Source organism: Pteropus medius, unplaced genomic scaffold (genome assembly GCF_902729225.1).
Source record: "Pteropus medius unplaced genomic scaffold, Ma_sr-lr_union100, whole genome shotgun sequence".
Taxonomy (NCBI): Eukaryota; Metazoa; Chordata; class Mammalia; order Chiroptera; family Pteropodidae; genus Pteropus; species Pteropus medius.
In genome coordinates, this window is record NW_024352787.1 from 14,473,502 (window position 1) to 14,492,133 (window position 18,632).

At 36.3% G+C, this 18,632-nt stretch overlaps 1 protein-coding gene across 1 annotated transcript in view; it reads right to left on the minus strand.

Moving 5' to 3' along the window:
* The window catches only part of NRCAM (neuronal cell adhesion molecule), a 258,892-nt gene that overhangs the window by 63,479 nt on the left and 176,781 nt on the right, over nucleotides 1-18,632 (minus strand). Inside the window, 1 exon segment of the mRNA XM_039849322.1 lies at nucleotides 3,392-3,592. Coding sequence (XP_039705256.1) covers nucleotides 3,392-3,497 — 106 coding nt within the window. The 5' untranslated portion in view covers nucleotides 3,498-3,592.

The following is an 18,632-nucleotide window of genomic DNA, read 5'->3' on the forward strand; positions in this document are numbered from 1 at the left end:
ATAGGGTTTAAAAGTGGTATCTAATTTCTAGAATCACTGGGAAAATTAAAGGATTTTTGTAAAATTCTTAGTACATGCCAATACTATAATGGTTTTGATGTTAGCTATGTTTACATTATTATCATAATCATTTTTATTTAGACCAGTTTCACCTTTGAGTGATCCTTTAGGCTCTGGGAATATAGAGTCTGGGATGATGGAAAGAAGCCTGAATTTCACACCCAGGGAATGGTGGACATAGGTTGTAGGTGAGGGAATCCTTAGGAGTGACTCAGTCCAATTTCTTGTGGTTTTCTGCAAGTGACAGAGGCGCAAGGCTGGTAGTTTCAGACCCAGAAATTCTATTCATGTGTCTGCAACAGATATGACCTAGATGCCACTCTTAACTGGCAGGAGTTTACTGTCCAGATGTACCTGTTTGAACAGTGCTTAGGTCACCTGGCAACCAACAAATGCTTTGAAGTAATAAGGAAAAAAAGGTGATTTTGCATAATTGTCCTGGTTAATCCAATATCAAAGGAGTTTTCAAATGCTTTGAAACTATTTTTAAGATAGATGATAGATGATGCCCAACTGTCAGAGGCAGCAAAAGTTTCACTTAGAGCAAGCCACTCAGAAACACTGTGTGTATGGGGTGATGCTTATTGCCTTTTGCACACTTCAAAACAGTATTCAGATTCTCCAGACCATTATACTAATGACACCTGAAAACACGTGTCTACACAGTCCACAGGCTGAAGAAGAATAAGAGGGTATATAGATGCCGATTTGGATGAAGCATCTGCATGCACCCACTTTCCAAAAGATACCAAAAGACATGTCTCTATTCCAGCAAACATTAAATAGCATTTAGAATCAGAAAGTCATTCTTTTAAATTTTGTGAATTTTCTCATTGAGTTACATCAGATGTGAAAAAGCACAGAAGTTAGTAGAGCATAATATAGGTAAAAGAAAAATAATAATACCTGAGTCTTCAGAATTCATGCAGGGAATATATGAAACTTGCTTCTTGGTATTTAAATGGTTAGCCACAGTAAATACACATGCTTAAAAAGACATTAGTCACAAAACATAAAAATTGTGCATTTAATTCACACTATTAATTCAAAAACAAAGACATGGCCAATTTTTCACACTGCCTAGTAATTACAGAAAGACACTTACAGTCTTCAAGAAGTTTTGCTTTTTCCCCATCAATATCAGCAGGTGAGTGGGCAAACGAATTAAAGAAAACCAGATGTTAGTAATGAGAACGTTAGAACCCTGAAGTTAAAAGGGGCATCTTGTCTATTTGATTTGACCTAAAAAACCATATAGCAAAGGTTGAAGTTGTCAAGTAGTAAGAGAAAGAAACTCCTATTCATGATTTCGTTTATTCCTGCAGCAACTATCCTACATAACATATGGAAGAACAAAATAAAATGCTGTAGGCAAAAAATGATTCTTCCAGAAATAGGTATGGCTAATTTCATTCCATCCATGTTGTACGCTGGACAAGTAATTATGTTCAATTTGAAAAACAGCTGAAATCTACAATTAATCTGAGTTGTCACATACTGTGTAGTGTCTGGTCCTATTATCTCAGACATCACTATGCACATGGCAATGATACTTAACAATTTTACATGGCTGCAATGACAGTGCTTCATTAAAGCCGAAGCCAACACTCGTTTTAGGTTTTATATTTCCATGGTTCATCCCCAAGTCAGCAACTGAACTTTTCAGACTGTTAGCATATTTCTGCTTCAAAATTCCTCAATCACCCAGAGATTGCTAGTACCCACACCAAGGAGCAGCTCATGTAGAAGGGCTGTAAGGAATAGGAGCAAGGAAGAAATTACATTAGCATGCAATTCAAATGATTTTGCAGGGCTGCCTGTCACTGTACTTGCAAAGGTTAATGCAGGAGCGCCTGGGTTGTCTGTGACTTTCTTTTCATCATGGTTATGCTCTTTCTCCATTAGCAGCGATAATTGAGTTAGCCATAGGTGACTGTTTCCCTCTGATTGTTAGATTGAGCAGTTAGATTAAGGGGGATATATTTAACAAAAGAGAGAACAAAAGCATTTCTTTCCAGTGCTTTTCTCTCTCTCCTTTATCTGTTAGGGCACCAGTTTAAGCATTCCAACTCCAACGGGCTTACACAATCTTTCTTTCTTTCTCTCTCTTTCTTTCTTCCTTTCCTTCTTTCTTTCTTTGAAAATTGAAATTAAGGTCATTGAATGAATATTTTTTAAAAATAACTACAATATTGCATTTTATTGAACTTTAGACTATAGATGCACAGCAAAGGAATTCAACAAAGTGTGGGGCAAACCACATCTCTTTTTAATGTCTTCCCACTGGCAGTTGCAACCTCTTTGTCGAAAAATGACATCCCAACAATTGAATAGCCCCAGGAAAGTGCTATCTTCCTTGCACCTTGGAAAGCTTGCCAAACAGATGTTCTATTCAGGAAGCTAATGGATTTAAAGAGGTCATGCAGATTAGGGATAAAGAATAAATCAATTCTGAAGTATAGTAATTGTCCAGATTTGAAATTCTGCTCTCCAATGAAGGAAAAGCTACCAGCTGAAACTAAGCATTATCTTCATTTTTCATAAATAGGCCACCCAGACCAGGGAGAGTACAGTATAAACTTTATCATTAAGAAAAGAGTGGGCTAATTTAGAGACTGTTACTTGCTTCATTTTAAAGAGTGTTTTTGCAGGTGACTTGTTTTATTCTCAAAATTTACATCTTGATCTTTGATTACATTTTTAAACCAAAGAAGACCCTTCATTAAGCTTTAGATAAGATATATTTCCTAGATCTATACTCATATTTAAGATTCAAAATCAAAGGTGAATTTTACCTTGTCTAAATCAAGGGAAATGAATTATGGGTAGTTTGGGGATACAGAGGTGGCATAGGGTTGACTGAGAGACCATCCCCCAGTCTTTTCCAGAGAACTCTGAGCATATGAAGGGAGACGGTGGAGAAGCAAGAAGTGAGAGGGGTAAGTGGGGGTGGGGGGGTGATCTCCATGATCATTTTAAACCAATTCATTTGGTTTTCTTGTAGAATTGCTTCTATAAAGAGTCCTGTTGGGAAGACCAGGGTAGCCTACAATTCACTCCTTCTCTGGCCAGCATCCCCATGGTACACAAAAGGCACCTGAGGGGTGAGAAAGATAATGATAGGGAGGGAACAATGTGTCTGACTGTTTCAATGACCATTTCTATGGTGTGGTTCTTTATAAACACCAGGTGCTGAAGGTAAAAGCCAAATTAATTTTGATTAGCTTTTCAGTATCACACAGACACCTCTATTCACACAGTTCTGAGTGATGGTAAATGCTGGGGAGGTTTTGACTCCCGGGCCTAACAGCTTTAAAACGTTAATACTTACGATCAAGAGGTACTTCCAGTGCACTAATCATCTGGCACAGGAAGAGAATCAGGGGCACTCTCCCTGCAGATAAGCGCTTCTTTTTCGGCATTATTTTAAGCTGCATTAGCTTAACTCCTGCTGAGACCCACAAACTGAATTTCCTTTTCTTCTTTCACAAAAGATTTGTGTGCAATGTTTAAATAATTTTCATGCAGGAAACTGAAAAAGGATAGAATAAGAATTAATAGTGTATTAAAAAGAATGAAATGAAGAGTGGAAATCTGTAGCATAGAAAATCAGTCCTTGTATTATACATGAACTCTAAAAGGGAGCTAATTTTTAAATATTTAACTCTCAAGACTGGAATAATCAATTATTCATAAATTAGCTGAAATCAGGTCTCGAATACTTGGCACATTATGTCTACTTTGCCATCCATGTGGTTTTTCCATTTTAAACATCTGCATTTATAGCAGAGGGGCTGCCATGTTATTCCTAATAGATCACACGAACTTGGCTTATAAACCAGTTAGAAGTGTGACGTTAGAGGGGAGGCTTAATAGCTTCTCCATTCTAGAGATTATCTCTGGGAGCTTCAGGGTATTGTTGCAAATTTGTTTCAAACCCCAAACACTGATTTACCTACCAGCTGAACCACTGACAATTTAGGCTTTCCCCATCTCTCACCTAGACTACAGCAACAGACATGCCTCGGCTCTGAGTTCCAGGTCTTTTTCTCACAGCAGTCACCCTCCTGAACAGTGCTGATTAATTTTTCCTAAAGGGTCTTCTTTGGTTAAACATTGGGAATAACTATATGGGATAGAGTTCAATATATCCTCAAATAAGAAATGTAAAAACCCTTAATAATTTGGCCTCAATTTATCCTATCAAGCTTATACTCTCCTATTTCCATATAACTATTTTTTGTTTGTTTGATGGTCTGCTTCTGTTTTTCTTTCTGGAGTCAATCCTTCAATATATGCTTTGAATTTTCTCACTTTCTTGCCTTTGTTTATTTTATTCCTTCTCCCTGGAATGCCTTCTCCAATATATTTCCTTATCAAAGTCCAACTTATTTCTTTATAGATCAATTAAAATTGAAACATTAGCTGATCACCCAAACTAAACGTCATTTCACTCTGTAAGAATTCCTGAAATTCCTTGTTTTAATCATCACATATATTAGATAGATAGATATAGAAATAAATAAACTTTTTTTTTTTTTGTATGCATGTTCTCTCCCTTAGTCCTTCAGGCAAAGAAAGTGCCTCTCCCATCTTTGTACATGTCTCCCATCACCTAATCTAGTATGCCCTGTACAGTAAGGTGTTCACTGTCCACCGGAAAGCAGGAATACAAATACAGAATACAGACCTCTGTCCCACAGCAGACTCCTACATAAAAGGAAAGGTTTAATCATTGTCTTCTCATTAGTGAAGAGAGGTGGGGTGACCAATGACTCTCTCAAGAAGGTAAGAGTGATGTCATTATTACAAATATGGGTAGCTCTCACAGCTTAATTACTGAATTATTTGTGATTTTTATTATTTATTTGTGTATTTTTATAATGCCCACATTTCCTACTAAACTGAAAGCCTCCTAAAGGTAGGGACTGCAACTTTCCAGTTCCCCCATTGTGTCCCCAGAGCTCATCACAGTGTACTTGCAGGAAAAAATGAAAGGACAAAAGGGGAATAAAATGGAGACTTATGCTCTTTGAAGATGAGGTTTTATTCAGATAGGCAGTCTGACCATAGTCTACATAAGACTATATTTATATTTACACTACTTGGTTTAAAAACCAATCTCTTGTCGATATGATCAAATTAGTTGTTAAATTATGTGTGTGTGGAATAGAGCTTAAATGTACAAAAAGAAAATGAAACAATGCTGATAATGTGTTTTGTCAGCAATTGAGTTCTGATTTGAACCTGATTACAATTGTAGTTGGATACTTCTTGCTATAAATACAAAAAAAGAACTCATTGTGCTAAATATAAACATTATACATATATAAATATTAATTTGTTAATGAACCATCCATACTATGTGGTTTCATTTAAGATCTAGGAAGTTTGGTTTTCCGTAACATAATATATAAACAATCCTGTCCATTAAACATTGACAGGCAGATACAGAAGTTCATACAACCATGTCCAACCAAAATACAAACCATATGTCTAACCAAAATACAAAACATATCTATATCATTTAGCCAAATTTACTCTGGTCTCTCATGACTTTCTGTTAAAATGCTAACTCTGAATTTACACAAAAGCTTCAGGGAAAATAAAAATAACTGGCATAAATGGCATTAAAACAAGTTGATGCTACATACTACACACATTGAGAGAAAACTACGGAATCAAACACTGAGAAAACAAATGGCATACCTGCCTGATTTGTGTGTTAAGCTAATCAAGTTTAAGTGCCTAGCTCTCTGAAGAGGTGCTGGAGAACTAAAACACTCTCTAAAAGATATACCAATAAATTGTAATGCTTGAAAAATCTTTAGCAACTACATACAATTTCTGTCATAAGTTCTTCATTTATTATTTATTTTTTCTGGATGCCTTAACTATTCATCCTTCAAAATATAGAAAACCATTAGACAACTTCATAGAAAAGAAAGTATCATTCAACCTGCTTTAGCTTTTAAGAGTATATGTGGAATAAAATATTACACATTAAATCGCAGTGTTGCATAAAGAAAAAAATATTAAGAAAAGTTGGGAAAGCACTTACTAAAAGAGACACAAGTAAATCCTCACAATGAAAGGAGGCCATGAACTATGACAACTAAAGATACAGTCTCTCTTCTAAGTTGTAAGTTAACTGCACCAAGAGACACAAAATCATCTCTAGTGTAGACTCCGTTTGGGAAGGACAAAGCTATGGCCCAGCCCATCCTCTGACTTCTGCCCATGGAAATTCACCCACTGCTCCTACGTATGCTGTCATAGGTGAAAAACCCAAGCTCACAGATATCACTAGGTCCCGGGCACTCAGTCAAAGTGAAAATCAAATACAGCTACAGAAAACTGAGCTTTCTTTCTGTAAGGGTTATGTGCTCTGCATGTCTCACAAAGAAAAACCACTGCTTCCGCACTCTTAATATTGATATCAACGCCCTGCCCTGCTAGGAGTGATCTGCCTTATAGTTCACCTTGGAAAATGATGGCTGTTCTCTCTCATATGAGAATCATGAACTAAAACTAAATTGTTTATACAATTACATTAAAATGAATGAAACGCCGATTTAAAATAGCAGCATTATGTTTATTTTATTCAAGGCTAAAGAGTATGTTAGTATAGAATAGCTTGTAATTTGCAAAAAATATTTGCCACAGACATTTGAAAGCATGTTTGAATGAGACAAATGGTAGGTTCATGTTTGGAATATAAATTATCTTGATATTTGAAACCACATATATAGTTAAAATGACCCAGTGTAATGATAAACAATAAAGCCTTTTAATATTTCACATCATTTTACTCCATTCAAAGCAACTTTTCACATGTCACCTGTAGAACCTCTAAAAACAGAAGGGGAAAAAATTCCCCCTTCTTTAGTAAACTTTTCATCATTAGAAAAGAAATGCAGTTTGGGGTTTCCTTACTTCTTTTTGCCTAAAATTTATATTAAATCAAAGAGCAAATGTTCCCCTGAATTATTTATCATATATATTTTGAAAAATCTAAATTTTGACAAAGGATTCATTCATATTAAGCCCAAGAAACATAACTCTTCTGTTGTTTACTTAAGAAGTCTCATCATTAGTAAGAAAATAAATGTTTTTCTCTCAAGTGAAAGATGAAATTAGCTTAATTAAAAAAAATGTACAAGCTTTCTACCAGAATTGGAAGGCCATGAATTACTTACCATTTCATTCTACTTTTCAGCATCCCAGCATGGGGGGTTCAATGCTGATTGCACAGCGTAATATGATTGACTTCCTAAGCCAATAAACCTGTGACTGGATGCCGTTTAGTACAGTAATTATTGCTCTGGTGACTCATCAGTGCCTGGCCTCACAGATTGGATAGCTAACTGGGTGTGACATCATCTTGACTGTGAAAGGCATTTTTCAACAGTGAACTCTAGGACAGTCACTTTTTATATTTTCTTAAGTATTTACTATAAGGAATAAGCACATTAATGCCCATTCTTAGCCCATATTTTTGCTTTTCAATCACAGATTTTGAGTCTGAGACTATGGAAGGAAGGTCAGAGAAAGTGCACAATGACCTCACATAATTAACACCTTGACACACATAAATCTACACAATGACACTACCATGAATGCTCCTCTGAATAAAGCAGTCTGGGATTACATGACTACAGAGATTCTAACGATCTCATTAAGTAACAAGACAAACTTAATGAAGTACTAAGGAACATGTTTCTAATTTCCTCCTAGCCCAAAAAGCTGTCCCATAGTAGACTTTCTACAAGGAACTGATAGCTAGAACCTGGCATAGCACTGAAGGAAAGGTGAACAATTAACAGATTTTTTTACCAAATAATAGATAATGGAATACATCTTGATAACAGCTCAAATCTCTGTTCCTTAGAGCACTATAACTGATTAACTTGTTTGATATTCATAAAAGCTTCAGGAAATAGGAAAGTGGGTATTATACCCAATTAATAGATGAGAGAGGAAAATAAACCAATTACAATGGCTATTATTCATTGAGCACCTTCCATGTACCAACAATTACACTGTTGCCCCATGCATAAATTTATCTCATCTTAACAACAACCCTTACAGGTAAATTCTATTATATTTTCAAATGTACTGATGAGGAATCTAAGATGCAGTATGGTGAAGTCATCTGCTTAAGGACATACACATAATATGTGAATTGCCAGACCTAGAGCTCCAGTTCTTCTGAAAAGATCTGGAGCTTTCAGCCATCTTACATTGTCACATCCTGGGAAGCCCTTAGCACTTCCCTCCCTTTCATATCCTTTTATTTACATTTATCAAATTATCAAATGGAATTACTGAGTTTAGTCACCGATGTTTAAAAAAAAGTATGAATGGTTTCTGAGTATCTACAAAAGATCTTCACAGTGTTGCCAATAACACAACTTCAGGGGTCCTACTTTGGAGTCAGGAATAGTGCCAGCTAGAATTGTACCACATGCTGCCCCTGGCCTTTTAAAAGAACTGCAAGTCAGGACAATGTAGACAAAGACACATTTTAAAAAGCTAATTTTAAAAGCAGGCAATATATGTACATGGTATAACACTCACAAGGTACAAAAGACTATATAATTCAATGTAAGCAACGTAGAAACCCAGTTTCTCCCTTAAGATAATTACTATTATCAAGTTTTGTGACTCTTAAATATATTGCATGCATAACAAAGTACAAAAATATATAAAATTTTTTTTAAAGACTTCTTGAATTTAGAAAAATTTTAAAAACCTTTTTGACATTGATGTTAGACCATCAAAAACATTAATGTCTTTCAATGAAATTGAATTATTTGCAACACATGAAATTATTTATATACTAGTTTTTTCATACCTCCTTTATTCAGCAAGCAATTACAAGAAAGGAAATAAAAGACAGTGATATAATTGAGAGATCTAAGGCAAAGGATAAAGCATGCTTAATGAAAGTCCTTATGTGTGAGAGTAATAGAGACCCTGACTAAAGATGGCACCTGTTCTATACTTGTCCAGCCAGTTATCTGATGACAGCTGTCAGAATCAGCTTCAAGGGTGAGAGAGCTGATTGAAAAAGGAAGGAAGGCTGGAGTAAGAAAGAAAGGGTACAGTGCTTCTCAAAGAAAGCCTTCTTTACCCCTACACCTCCAAATCCAATCACAATTAGCTAAACAGAATGGAAAAGACTACCCCACTCCAAAGATTTGCTGTGATCGCAGTCTGCCTTTCTGCACTGACCCAACCATCCTGACCAAGGTTAGAAGAGTTAGGGTGGGTGTCTGACCAAAAGCAGCAGTCATATAGAGCCTGTGAGATGACTTGGCTGTTTTAGAAGGCTGAAGAATTCCCAGTGAAGTGGTAACAAATTCCTTTCTCATAGGGAGGGTGAATATGAGACAGAAAGAGAAAGTGAGTCAACAGTTAGGAGCATGGACAAAGGCCAAAGATCACAAAGAGGCAAAGCAGTATGAGAAACCATGAGTAAGCAGAGGATATGATGTACCAAGGCAGAATGAAGCCAGTGGGCAGCAATAAGGTCAGCAGAAACAGAGACAAAGAGTCCCTAAGTGACCACAGCAATGGTGGACACCTGACAGGTGATAACAAGTATCTGTTCCTCTTGCACTATGATAACCAGGCCTCTAATACTCTTGGTATACCAAACCATGTATGTGTGTATATCCAATTCTCTATGAGGTTTGCAAAAATAGTGGTTGTAGTTGAAATACCTTTCTGTCTTTCTTCTATCTGTGAATTCTAAAACAAGCCTTCATCAATGTAGAAGGTAGACTCTTACTTGTTGGCCCACAGGAAGCACTCCTCCCAGCATCCATCTACTTGCGTAGTTCCCTCTCAAAACGACGGTGGGCTTAGCCATGTGACATACTTTGATCAATGGGATTTTAGCAAGAATTATTCAAGTAGAGATGTGATGAACATTTGCACACTGGGGCTCATCCTCTTGTAATGTTCCCTCTGGGAAGTTTGAACTTGATTACTGAATGGTAAGAGGCCAGTGGACAGATCCTGGGAGATGAAAGACCGTCTTGGACTTTCTGGTCTCAATTGAGCTCCCAGGGGAAGGCAATGGAGTAAGAGACTTGTTAAAACACGTGCAACAGAAGAACCATCTGAGACCAGAAGAACCAGATGTTAACCATCTGGGAGTTAATAAAACCGTCAGAATTATGATAAATAATAAATTGTTGTTGTTTTAAGCTACACATTTTAGGGGTGATTTATCATATAGCATAGCTATCTGAAACAACTAATTAATATAAACGGAGACTGGCTATTTCTTGCAGTAAGAAAGACCCTAATATGCACATTTAAGAGGATCGATAATTTAAAAACACAGATCTCCTTACAAGAGCATGGCTGGAATCACAGGAATTCTAAATGAGTAATCTGGTGATATGGGTTTTCTTTCTAAAATTATGTATCATTGGTTTTTTTCTAGATATACTTACTTATATATATGTTGATGCAATCAAAAGGCACAGACTTAAGTTACATTTCTTACACACAAAACCTTTACTCAGAATAAACAGAAGCTGGTAGTCACTGATGTCCAACAAATTTGTTTACACTAAAATAATTGTGGGTTATGCCTAATTGAGAGTCTTAGGCATTATAGCAATTTATTTCTAATACAGAAAAACAAAAATTAAGCTAGAGAGACAGGTCTATTCTGTCATCATAAGGCCCACTTCCCAATTGATTTCCTTTCCATTATTTTTAAAAATGTTCCAATTTTTAAAAATGAAAAGTCGGAAACTGCTCTAAAGGTGAAGTCTGAGAAATGTAAATTTAATTTTGAATATCAGTGTTGAGAGAAACATATTCGAAAACATTTGTTGAGTCATTGAAAGAAGCTCTGACTCTTCCTATAAATTGAGATTTCTACAAATATCACTGAAAAGGTGTAAGGATCAGAAACAGTTTATTAAAACCTTCAGAAAAAAGGCCATAAGGAATATTAATATTTTGAAGGGTCTATTCCTTATCTATTTGTCAAGTAAAGAACAAATGGAATAATGGCAGCCATTTACTAGTAGATAACAGCAGTTTAGAATACCTGGAAGGCTAGTCACTTTTTAAAAAAAGCTAAGTTACATTTCAAATATAAGAAGCCAGGACTTAACAAACTGTTATTCTTGCTGAATGGTACGAGCCATTCGGGATGGAGATGCAGGGCATGGGTCAAAATCTCAATGTGTGCTCTTCTCTTAATGGGGTTGGAGGGGGCTTTGGGGATTAGAGAAACTGTGAGAGAGAATGAACCTATACTGCAGTGAGAAATTAACCCAGAAGTCTCTGCTTAGCACAGTACAGTTCATACTTCACCCATGCTAATGTCCAGTGTGGGAAGGCAGGGGTCTCTACTCCAGGCTGACAGTAAGAATCCACCATTTTGTGATGCTGCCCTATCAACATGTGGCTTCCAGAGCCCCCGTGTTCTCCTTCTCTTAACTGCCTCTGCCCGGAGATGATATACACATCTTTTGCTCACAACCCATTGAGCGGAAGAAGTTGATGACTATAGCCACAAGGGAGTCTGAGAAATGTCAGGTGCCTGTGATATATTTAGTGAGCACTTCTATCTCTGTCACAAAGTGTGTGCTTGATTTACAGTAAATCTGAAGATGCTTTTCCTGGAAGGAGTTTCAGATGTGACATTCTACAGGAAGGCCACCTTATGTTTCATCTCAATGATCAGTCAGGGAGAAAGACAATAGTGGTGAGCAAGGGCTGTATGGGTGCTGGTTGGTTGCAGCCACTTCCTCTGTCTACTTTCCAGCTGCATTTCTGAATCGCCCTTTCCTATACTTGGGGTTCCCCCAAACATGGGCCTACGTACAGGGGTGGGGAGGCAGAAGGCCCAAATTTATCCAACCCAAAGGATGTCATTCCTGCCATGTCATAGATTACTACAGTCTTCACTGCAACATTTCAAAATATATTTTGTTAAGGTATCCAGGTTTTGTATACTCACAAGACCATGAAAATGAGAAATGGAGACTGATATGACACAAAGAATTGTATTTCCACTTGTAATCAGTGCTGGAAAAGATTTATTATCATAAACTAAATAGTTGGAAATCCTTCATTCCAGCTAGAGGCTATTCTATATAAAGAAAAAAGTGGAGTCACTTGCTGATATGCATTTTGTACTACAAAGGATTTACCAGCAAAACAGGGCAGCAATGCATGAAATATTTAGCTTCTTGTACATTTAATTTTCTTTAAATAGGCCATGCAAAAAATCTGCATTTATCCAAAAATTAAATCAGGAAGTGATCATTTGCTTCCAAAAGAATTGATCAGATTTGAGCATCTTCCTGAGCATTTAAAATATAATTCAGTTTCCAAGAAGTTAAATATTAGCTCCTAAGGAGTCCATATTCTCTAAGCGAAGTACACAAAAGTGTGAATGTTAAAAACATTTTCTGCAATATGAGATTTAGTCAAGCTAACAGTCAAAGCTTTAGGATATTCTGTGTGTGCGCTAAAAGACACAGACTTCTCAGGAACCATTTTTTTTTCTATGAGAACATCATATTCTATTTCTATTACTACTTAAATGGACTCCATAGCAAGAATATATGCCACTGCTTTGAAGTGACAGAAATGGCAACTCAAAGAGCAGGTTAGGAGTACATCAGGAAGAAACTATTCTTGTTCCAAGTGTCCATCTCCCTGGAAGAATCGGGACAGAAAAATCTCTTAGAGGTTTTTATCAAAGTTGGTTGATAAGAACATTAAACCTAGAATTACTCCCTCTTTGTGCTTCTCCAGTTGAGTTTTCATGGAAAAATTTTTGTGGGTACACAGAGCATTTATTTCCTAAAGCTAAATATTTGTGCCTTTGTGGAAAGAGAGTTGGGAAGTAAGAAAGAAAAGTGATATAGGAGGACAAAGATAAAGCAATGAAAGAAATGAAGATGTAAGAAATTTTCAAGTTACATTATTATAATTATTATCATCATCATCATCACTTTTTTGGGGGTTGGAAATTATAATTCATAAAGAAACTGGGCAGAAAGAACCTATGGAAAAAAATTTGTTTAAGCACATGAAAGGAATCACAAAGATTTCAAGTGAAAACGTTCACGTAGGAGCACCTCTGTCAGGGCTAATGCTTAGAACATCAAGGTCTCTTTCAGCCCACTCTTTGAATTATGAGAGCTGTATCTGCTAAAACGGTGGTCCTCAACCTTTTTGACACCAAGGACCAGTGCTCCTATGAGAAGTAATGCTTGATGATCTGAAGTGGAGCTGAGGCGGTGACGCTAGCTCTGAGGAGTGACTGCAAATACAGATGAAGCCTGTATTTGTTCGCTCACCTGCAGCTCAGCTCCTGCTGTGCAGCCTGGCTGCTAACAGGCCACAGACCATACTGGTCCACAGCCCGGGGACTGGGGACCTCTGTGTTAAAATGTAAGTGGAACTAAACAAAGTAGCCATCAATAGTACAATCATTAAGATGCCACAACAAAAGGAAAGAAAACTCAAGACCAGAAATTGGAAAACACAGAGTTAAGCATCAGATTCTGTGAGGCTGCTGGTTATTGGATCTGATGAAGGTAGGCAAGGAAGGAATGGATATGAGTATCAACTACATGTTACCATCTCAACAAAGGGCAGCATGATGTGAGCAGGCAAGGCAAGTCTGTGCCTAGTTCCTTTTCAGAGACAAGTGGGCTTCAGGCTCTTGGCTCTCAGCTGAGAAATGGTTTTTGGGGACCACCTGCTGGATCTCTGTGTCCAATGAAGCCAACTTGGGCAAAGCGAGAGGGAACCTCTTGTGAAGATGGCGATTCAAACCCTGGCAGAGTGATCAACAGAGTCTGGAAGTCAAAGGGCTAGATAAAGAACACAATCCGGGTAAGAGACAGCAGAAAGGATCCTAAGGGAGACCACCAGGAATAAGATTTGAGACTAAGGGATATGGGAGACAGAACCTAGAGACACTCCTAGAGCTGAAAAAAATGATGGCGTATGGCTTTTATAGGGTATTGGGTGTGAGTGTGGGGACTGCTCAGGCATGGGCAGGAAGAAACCATTCCTCTCTCTGCCCAGTCAGTGGGTTCAGGATTAAGTCGGTAAACACTGGGGGTCCTCTTGCCATATTTCACTAGGCCAAGGGCAGCATCTTAAATATGTCGTTAGTCTATCTGAGGAAGGCTTTCAAAGTTTAGGTTTTTGTTTCCTTCAAGAATTTAAAATAAGATTATTCTAGGCCCTTACTGGAGTATAAAACATTAATTGTTGGTCTCCAACTCTCTTCACAAGCCTTGTAAAGAAAAAAGTTATTTTTGTACTGAAAAGGCCTAAGTACCCTTCTAGAATGAACTCTAGCAGATCTGTCAACACTCAATCACAGCTCAATGTTAACTTCTGATTTCTTATCAAAGTTGATTATAAAACAAGATATATAAACTCTCTCTTTTTTTTCTCTCTATATTTAACTAGTTCAAGAAACTAGTTTTTATATACAGACCTGGCAAATTGTGCTGAGCTATCAGGTATACAAATAAGAAGCAGTATATAATAGTCATGTTTGAAAGATGTACTTTTGGTTTCAATTGAGAGCAAGGATTTAAATAGAGACAAGTTGTCTTGTATACATTTCTGAGTATTTTGCTCAAGAAGGGGAAGCAAGCGATAATAATCTATCTCTACATTTGATGCTAAAAATTCTAACTGGAGGGCAAAGCTACAAAATTAAGAAGAAAGCTCACACTAATGGCACAGAGGCAGTGATGTCCAGGAGGGCTGCCAACCTGGGCACCTCTGAAATGGCAGAGCTTAAAGAGAAGAACACTCATTTTTATTCAGAAAGCTTTAAAACTGTAGCATTAGAGCTGTGTCTAAGTGCACTTAGATAGACTTCTTTGTAGGAATGGTTTTAAACATTTTATTTAAAATATTCACTGCATATCTATTAAGTTTCAGATACTTAGAAGGGGGTAATTTAGAAATGAATCTGACATAATTTATGCCCCTGAAGTGCTCAAATATAGCCTTGGGAGAGGGACATGAACTCTATGAGAACTAAATATAAAAAAAAAAATGTGGTAAGTGCTCTACTAGCAGCAGGGCCTGAGCCGATGGAAGCAGGGAGTAGGATGCGAACAATTCTGCTCAAGAGGAGATGTTTTCTGAGGAAAGACTTCAGGAGGTGAGATCTGAACTTGGCCTTGGAAGAGTAACAAAAATCCTCCAGATATAGGAGACGAAAGCCATGAGTAAAGTCACAGAGGCATCAAGGGTACAGTGTGTTTCTGGCAAGTGTTCAGATGGGGCTGAAGGATACATGGGACAGAAATGGCAAGTTGGTGCAAGGTTGTGAGTGAACTTAAATATTGTGTTATTGAGTTGTGGCTTTATTATATTAGATGAATTTTAAAGTACTAAGCTAAGTACAACGAGTTAACTTTTCTTTTAAAAAGAGCATCAAGAGTGCCATCTTCTCATGCAAAAGTAAAATGTGCATGGAACTTTAGAGGATTCAATTAAATTTAATTCAATAAACTGAAAGTCAATTATGTACAGATCAATGGATGCCTGAGGCTGGGGGGTGGTCAGAAAGGATATGGATGACAAGAGGAAATTTTTTGAGTATAGTGCTCAGCAGAATGGATGATATAAGACTTCTGGGGCCAGGTTATAATTATTTTAAATGACAACAGTACGCCATGCTTTCTGATCCCTATCATTTACCACAACCACTAAATCATAAAACTAACAGAGACTGCCAAGCCATTGTTGTGGTATCCAGATTTTTAGTCATTTTTAAAGGAAAGGAAGTCATTAGTTCTAACGTAAGAAAATAGCTTTGTGACCTTGGATTAGGTATATTTCTTAGATATATACTAAAAGTATGATCCAAAAAAGAAAAAAAGATAAATTGAACATTATCAAAATTAAAAACATTTGCTCTTCAAAAGATACCAATAAAAAATGCAAAGACAAGCCACAGACTAGGAGAAATATCAACAAATAAAGAAACTCTTACAACCAAAAAATAAGATGAGCAACTCAATAAAAAAATAGGCAAAGATCTGAATAGACGCCTTCCCAAAGAAGATATATAAATGGCTAATAAGTACATGAAAAGATGCTCAATATAATTAGAAAAATAAAAATGAAAACCACAATGAGATACCATTATATATCCATTTAAATAGCTATATTCCAAAAGGCTGATCATATTAAGTGTTGGTGAGTATATGGAAAACTGGAGTTCTTATACATTGCTAAGGGAATGCAGGGGGTGTAGCCACTTTGGAAAATAGTTTGGCAATTTCCTAAAAGTTAAACATACACTTATTATACAACCCAGTAATTCTACACCTAGATATTTACCTAAAACTAATGAAAAAAATATGTCTACAAAAAGAGTTGTATGCAAATGTACAAAGCAGCATTTTTTATAGTAATCAAAAATTGGAAATGTCTATCAACTTGTGAAAAAAATGAGGTGTAGTCATATAATGGAAAACTATTCAGCAATAAAAAAGAATAAACTGCTAATAACAATGAGTAAAACTTCAAAATTAGAAGTGAAAGAAGTCAGACACAAAAGACTATGTAGTTGAAGAGAGAGAACAAAAGATAGAGAACCTATTTGAAGAACTAATAATTGAACACTTAGCTAACCTGGTGAAGAAAACAGACATACAGTCCAGGAAGTGTAGAGAGTCCCAAATAAGATGAAACCAAAGAAGCCCATATCAAGAAACACTGCAATTAAAGTGCCACAGGTTAAAGACAAAAAGAAAATCTTAAAAGCAGCAAGAAAAAGGCAGTTAGTTACCCACAAGGGAGTTCCCATAGGACTGTCAGGTGATTTCTTAATGGAACCTTTGCAGGCCAGAAGGAATTGGCAGGAAATATTCAATGAAAAGCAAGAAACTACAACCAAGATTACTCTACCCAGCAAAGCTATCATTTAAAATTGAAAGAGATATAAAATCTTTCCAGACATGAAAAAGCTAAAGGAATTCATCACCACCAAACCAGTATTACAAGAAATGTTAAAGGAACTTCTTTAAGAGGGGGGAAAACAACAACAGAACATAAATATGAATAATAAATGGCAATAACTATATATCTATCGATAACCACTTTAAATGTAAATGGGTTAAATGTTCCAATGGAAAGACATAGGGTAGCTAAATGAATAAGAAAAAATAAGACCCATATATATATATGCTGTCTACAACAGACCCGCTTCAGATAGAAAGACACATACAAACTTACAGTAAAGAGATGGAAAAAGATATTTCATGTAAATGGGAATGAAAAAAAAGCTGGGGTAGCAATATTTATATCAAGCAAAACAGACTTTAAAACAAAGCCTAGAATAAGAGACAAAGAAGAACAATACAAAATATCAATGAAACTAAGAGCTGATACTTCGAAAAGATAAACAAAATTGATAAACCTTTAACTAGACTCATCAAGGAAAAAAGACAGAGGACGCCCCCAAAAAAAATCAGAAAGGAAAGAGAAGTGACAACTGACACCACAGAAATATTAAAGATTTTAAGAAAATACTATGCGCAATTGTGTGCCAACAAATTGGCCAACTGAGAAGAAATGGATAAATTTTTAAAAACATATAATCTTCCATGACTGAGTCAAGAAAAAACAGAAAATCTGAACCATTCAATTACTACTAATGAAATTGAATCAGTAATCAAAAAACAAAACGAAACAAAACAAAAAACCCACAAACAAAAGTCCCGAACCAGAGGGCATCAAAGGTGAATTTTACAAAACGTTCAAAGAATTAACACCTATTTTTCTCAAACTATTCCAAAAAACTTCAGGAGATGGAAAGGCTCCCAACCTCATTTTATGGGGCCACCATCACCTTGATTCCTAGGCCAGAAAAAGACACACACAAACACACACAATTATAGGCCAATATCTCTGATGAACATAGATGCAAAAATCCTCAACAAAATATTAGCAAACAGAATTTAATAAGACATTAAAAAGACCATATATCATGATCAAGTGGGATTTATTTCTGGGATGCAAGGTTGGTTCAATATCCACAAATCAATTGATGTGATATACCACATAAACAAAATGAAAGATAAAAATCATAAAATTATATCAGTTGATTTAGAAAACGTATTTGACAAAATCCAGCATTCACTTATGATAAAAACTGTCAAAAGTGGGAATAGAGGGAACATACCTCGACATAATAAAAACCATACATGACAAACCCACAGCTAACATCATACTCAACAAGGAAAAGCTAAAAGTATTTTCCTTACAATCAGAACAAGACAAGGATGTCCTCTTTCACCACTTCTACTCAAGAAAATATTGAAAGTCCTTGCCATAGCAATCAGACAAGAAAAAGAAATAAAATGCATCCAATTGAAAAGAGAGAAGTAAAACTGTTATTATTTGCAGATGACATGATACTATATAGAGAAAACCCTAAAGGTTCCACCCAAAAAACTGTTAGAACTGATTAATGAATTTAGTAAAGTAGCAGGATACAAAATTAATATTCAGAAATCAGTTGCATTTTTATATAACAA